The sequence below is a fragment of the Cervus canadensis genome, chromosome 2 (assembly GCF_019320065.1).
Source record: "Cervus canadensis isolate Bull #8, Minnesota chromosome 2, ASM1932006v1, whole genome shotgun sequence".
NCBI lineage: Eukaryota > Metazoa > Chordata > Mammalia > Artiodactyla > Cervidae > Cervus > Cervus canadensis.
The window spans coordinates 35,013,277-35,018,728 of record NC_057387.1 but is presented as its reverse complement, the minus strand read 5'-3'; the positions used below and the strand labels follow the sequence as shown (position 1 = coordinate 35,018,728).

At 45.8% G+C, this 5,452-nt stretch overlaps 1 protein-coding gene across 1 annotated transcript; it reads left to right on the top strand.

Moving 5' to 3' along the window:
- The first annotated feature begins 2,236 nt into the window (after window positions 1-2,236).
- PRMT6 (protein arginine methyltransferase 6) lies at window positions 2,237-4,669 on the top strand. The gene has a single exon (XM_043460483.1). It carries the CDS (start codon window positions 2,392-2,394, stop codon window positions 3,517-3,519), a length of 1,128 nt encoding a protein of 375 aa, XP_043316418.1. The 5' UTR covers window positions 2,237-2,391; the 3' UTR covers window positions 3,520-4,669.
- Window positions 4,670-5,452: the final 783 nt, after the last annotated feature.

Genomic DNA, 5,452 nt, shown 5'->3' with positions numbered 1-5,452 from the left:
TAGGGTGGAGGCAGTGGAGAAGAAAAGATGGACTCATATACTTTGGAGGTAAAACCAACAAAACTTATATTCAGATGTTTCCTTAGAAAGATTGCAAGTAAGTAAATTGAAAATCAGGTAGTGAGTGAATGCATTTAAAAGAGGAAGGAGAAGATTTTGAGGACAGAAAGAGTGAGAGAAGTATACACTAATAGCCTAGAAGTACTATATTAAAGTGGCCACATTTATAACTTTAATCACATGTCCTGTTCTGGGCCTCTATTTTCTTAAAAAGATATCAAGCTGGGCAGAGAGGAAATGCTCTGAAGATTTTTAGCCTTAAATGGTTGAGCCCAGGCCACTGAAAAAAGATAATTTACTCAATGAAACTAATGAAGCAAAATTTAACTAACATCATTTTAGTGAGAAATGGTTCTCTCAGGCTGCACAAATTCCCTGGGTAGCTTTTAAAACTATATGCACAGGCTCCACTGGAATGCTTCTGATTTAATTAGTTTGAGGTGGGACACAGGTGTTTTTTAAAAGCTCCACAGAGGATTCTGAGGAGCAGCCAGAGTTGAGCCCTGAGTTAGAAGTACAGCTAAGGGGACTGCCCTGGTGGTCCAGTGGTTAAGAATCTTCCTGCTAATGCAGGGGACCTGGGGTCAATTCCTCGTCCTGGAAGAGGCAGCAAGGCAAGCAACTAAGCCAGTGCATCTCAACTACTGAAGTCCCCACGCTCAAGAGCCTTTGCTCTGAGATAAGAGAAGCCATCACAAAGAGAAGCCCTGGCACCACAACTAGAGAGTAGCCCCGACTCACCACAACAAGAGAAAGCCCAGGCACAACAACAAAGATCCAGCCCAGGCAAAAATAAATGAAAAAACTGTAATAAAGAAGTACAGCTGAGGATGTCAGGTTAATAAATCTATTTCATTCAATGACAGATTAACAGAGAATGGGCTGAAGGAACCTTCCCCCAGATAAGGAATACAGCCCCATTGTTAAAAAGAAACAGTTTGAGACTACAAGAAAATAAAAGTCAATGTTCTTCCTGTTTTTTTTTTTTTAAGCTAGGAGAAAATTTTCTCACCTTACTCATGATGAACACAGACACCCATATAAACATCATATGTATTTTTAAAAGGATTTATTTCTATTACGAATATCTCAGAGGGAAGAGGTTAACAGCAGATAGTTGACTGAAAGGAACATAGAAGAGGAAGAAAGGAGTACCAATCTAGCCCAGACATGGAAACAGGCAGGAAAAAGTGAGTTGAAGCAGAGAAGTGATCACAGGTGATGAAGGATTCAGTTACCTAGGGAGGGGAAAAAATCAGCTACCAGAATACACCTAGCAACAGTTGCTTTTCAACTACTCCTTGGACTGGACGTTTCCAAGATTTAAACCTTGAATGAGTCACAGAATTACCAGAGCAGAACTAAGAGCCAAATAACTATTCTCCTAAAATAGAGACCAGAAACTTAATTTTCAACTGCCTTTAAGATTCTTTGTTGCTGGAAGTTGCATGGGTAATTGAAGGCAAGAGTACTTATATAACTTGCCCTAATCATTCCGTTCATTTGTGGTCTCACTGGAATCCAAACCAGGGTTTTACACTGTTGGGTTTTCACTTTGTTTCATTTACACTTTTGCATTCTGCTGCTTCCCTCGTGTCCGACTCTGTGCGACCCCATAGACGGCAGCCCACCAGGCTCCCCCATCCCTGGGATTCTCCAGGCAAGAACACTGGAGTGGGTTGCCATTTCCTTCTCCAATGCATCAAAGTGAAAATTCAAAGTGAATCGCTCAGTCGTGTCCAACTCCTAGCGACCCCATGGACTGCAGCCTACCAGGCTCCTCCGTCCATGGGATTTTCCAGGCAAGAGTACTGGAGTGGGGTGCCATTGCCTTCTCCCTTTTGCATTCTACCTCCCCTGAAAACGGAGAAGAAAAACACGCAGTGCAATTTCCAAATCTCCAGGTTTGGAGAGCTTTAAGAGTTGCAACTGTGTAGATGAGGCAGCAGCTGTGCACGGTGGCGCCCAGAAAATTCTGTGTAATAAAAAGTCTGGAAGTTGGACAAGACAAAACATGGATTTTCAGTTTTAAGTGGGCGTGTCCACGTCACGAAGGGCGTGAAAGCCAAAGAGACTGGAGAATCTAAGGGAAGGAGAAGGAACGTAGAGAACCATGAAATGTGGGTGCAGGGGATGGAAAAGGGATTCCAGGACACCAAAGGAGCAGGAAAAAGAGCAGAGTACAGGTCAGAGGTATCCGGCTGACACTCGCCCGGCGACCAGCCAAAACCGGGAGGCACGAGCGCGCACTACAACTACCATAAGGCCCAGCGTCCTGGAGCCCGAGGCGCGGCGCGCAACGCACGCCGGGAGTCGGCCCAAGCCGCCAAGATGTCGCAGCCCAAGAGAAGAAAGCTTGAGTCGGGGGGCGGCGGCGAAGGAGGGGAGGGAACTGAGGAGGAAGATGGCGGAGAGCTGGAGGTGGCTGTGCCGCGACCCCGGAGGACTAGGCGGGAGCGGGACCAGCTGTACTATCAGTGCTACTCGGACGTATCGGTCCACGAGGAGATGATTGCCGACCGCGTCCGCACCGATGCCTACCGCCTGGGCATCCTGCGGAACTGGGCAGCGCTGAGAGGCAAGACCGTGCTGGACGTGGGCGCGGGCACCGGCATCCTCAGCATCTTCTGTGCCCAGGCTGGGGCCCGGCGCGTGTACGCGGTGGAGGCCAGCGACATCTGGCAACAGGCCCGGGAAGTGGTGCGGCTCAACGGGCTGGAGGACCGGGTGCACGTCCTGCCGGGACCGGTGGAGACGGTGGAGTTGCCGGAGCAGGTGGATGCCATCGTGAGCGAGTGGATGGGCTGCGGACTTCTGCACGAGTCCATGCTGAGCTCTGTGCTCCACGCGCGGACCAAGTGGCTGAAGGAGGGCGGTCTTCTCTTGCCGGCTTCCGCCGAGCTCTTCGTGGCGCCCATCAGCGACCAGATGCTGGAGTTGCGCCTAAGCTTCTGGAGCCAGATGAAGCAGCTCTACGGCGTGGACATGAGCTGCCTGGAGAGCTTCGCCACGCGCTGCCTCATGGGCCACTCAGAGATCGTGGTGCAAGGCCTGTCCGGCGAGGATGTGCTGGCCCGGCCGCAGTGCTTTGCCCGGCTGGAGCTGGCCCGCGCCGGCCTGGAGCAGGAGCTGGAGGCCGGGGTGGGCGGGCGCTTCCGCTTCAGCTGCTATGGCTCGGCTCCCATGCACGGCTTTGCCATCTGGTTCCAGGTAACCTTCCCCGGAGGGGACTCGGAGAAACCCGTGGTGCTCTCCACCTCGCCTTTCCACCCCGTCACGCACTGGAAGCAGGCGCTCCTCTACCTGAACGAGCCGGTGCAAGTGGAGCAAGACACCGATGTTTCCGGAGAGATCACGCTGCTGCCCTCCCAGGACCACCACCGTCACCTGCGCGTGCTGCTGCGCTACAAAGTGGGCGACCAGGAGGAAAAGACCAAAGACTTTGCCATGGAGGACTGAGCGTGGTCGTCTGTCCCAGCTACCTCCCAAGGCGGCCAGACCGGCGCGGGAGAGGCGGAGGGTTGGAGGAGTGAGGGAGATTCCACGTGCAAGTAGGGGGCTTTATCATCCGTCTCCCTTTTCACCCAGGGCTCCTGGGGAGGGAGTGACTTCAGTCTCCCTTCGAGGAGATTCTTCTGGCGATATTTATTAAAAAAATGATTTCGAATCCCCTGCCACAACCGAAACAGCGTGTTTATTAAGGGCCCTTTAAACCTCAAAAGCACGTGGCACCAGGCACTCCTTTTTCTATTTCGTTTCGTGCAAATGAAAGGGGGAAGAAAATAGCAGTTTGTGAAGGCTCCAGTCACATCCCTGACACCTCACACCCTAGTCTAAAGCCAGGGAAAGGGCAAAAGGGTTTATAGTTGGACTCCATGTATTTCCGATAAGATGGGATATCACTCCAGAGCCATATTCTCTCATGTTCTGAATTTCCTCTCTTCCCAGGTGCCTCTAGACTACAGTATTTTGTCCTCTTTTTTTTTTTTTAATAAGTTTTACTGCCGGTAACGGGGGAGGTGAATGAGGATAAAGTTTAAATAACACCTACTACTTCCTTAGGATGCTAAAGTTAATGACATCTTACTCCATTAAATGAAATAAACTTCATATGTACTACTACAGCATACCTAAAAAATCTAGAAGGTACGTTTGGGAGAAAAAGACCTGAAACACAGTAAAGTAGTATGAACTTTTTGTCTTTACTGTTAAGATTTAACCAAGAAAATTTCATGTAAGTTCCAGAGTAAAAATTTTGTGTGCTTCTTTAAAACAGACTGATAGAGGCGATTTCTTCTGAACTTGGTCCAAGGGCTTATTTATCACCTTGGGTAAATTATTTAAGTAAGGAAAATATTTTCCCAGCTCGAGAATTAAAATCCCTCATTCAGAGGGATCGTGTGATTTGGCCTACTAACATCAAGTGAAAATTTTTTTGTTAGTGTTTTGTTTGTTTTCTTTTTATTTAGGTCAGCTAAATGTGAAAGTTGTTAATTTAGGAAAATCATTTGTAATGTGAGTTATGTTGTCAAATTTATTTTACTCATGTTTCCCTCCTTGTCTCTGGCAAATAAAGCACTGGCATTCTCTATTTTTATAGATGAAGTAAGAAGTCTTGTGTAATGTTTGATTTATAACTTTTGCCTTTTTAATATTGTTCTTAAAAATGGTGTTATAACCCCATACAGAGCATAGCTTAGGGATAATCAACTATGCTTAATGTATGGTTTTACACTAGTAGCTTTTGTATGCTAATAGAAAACAGATGTGAAAATCTGATCTGAAGCACTCTAGCATAGTTCTGTTTATTGTAACGGTTTTTTCTTCTTTATTCATCACTTATTAAAATACTTAAGTATAACTAATTTGCTAAAATTTGTATCAACTCACTAGATCTGCCATTAGTAAGGGAACTATACATGTACAAAATCAACTTTACAAGATCCTTGACTTGTGATACATTGTTATCACAATGTGATAACTTGTTACAGTTGTCACCATTGTTGGTATTAGGATAGTTAGCTTATGTAAATGGTTCAGTCATTGCAATTTAGGCCTGGTTTAAACTAGAGTTACAAATTGGTTCCTTATGTTAGGGTCGACTGTATTTTACATTGAACATTAATTAGCATTTTGGTGTACAGTTTTAAGTGAATTTCTAGTGTTTATGTTAACTTCCTACCACAATCTCTTTGTTGTATGAGTACTTGAAAGCATCCTTCCAAATTCCATTTTTTAATATATGTTTTATACGAGTATTATAGAGTTCTCATTATCAGTATAAGCACACGAAGGGACACTAGTTAAAACTTTGGTTAACTATAGAAGTAAAGGTAAGTATTTTATAATTAGAATTAAAAATTATTTTGTAACTGTTTCCCCCAAGTAAGAT

Bases quoted from the DNA above. Each gene is read 5' to 3' on its own strand.
- PRMT6 (XM_043460483.1), top strand. From the start codon at position 2,392: ATGTCGCAGCCCAAGAGAAGAAAGCTTGAGTCGGGGGGCGGCGGCGAA.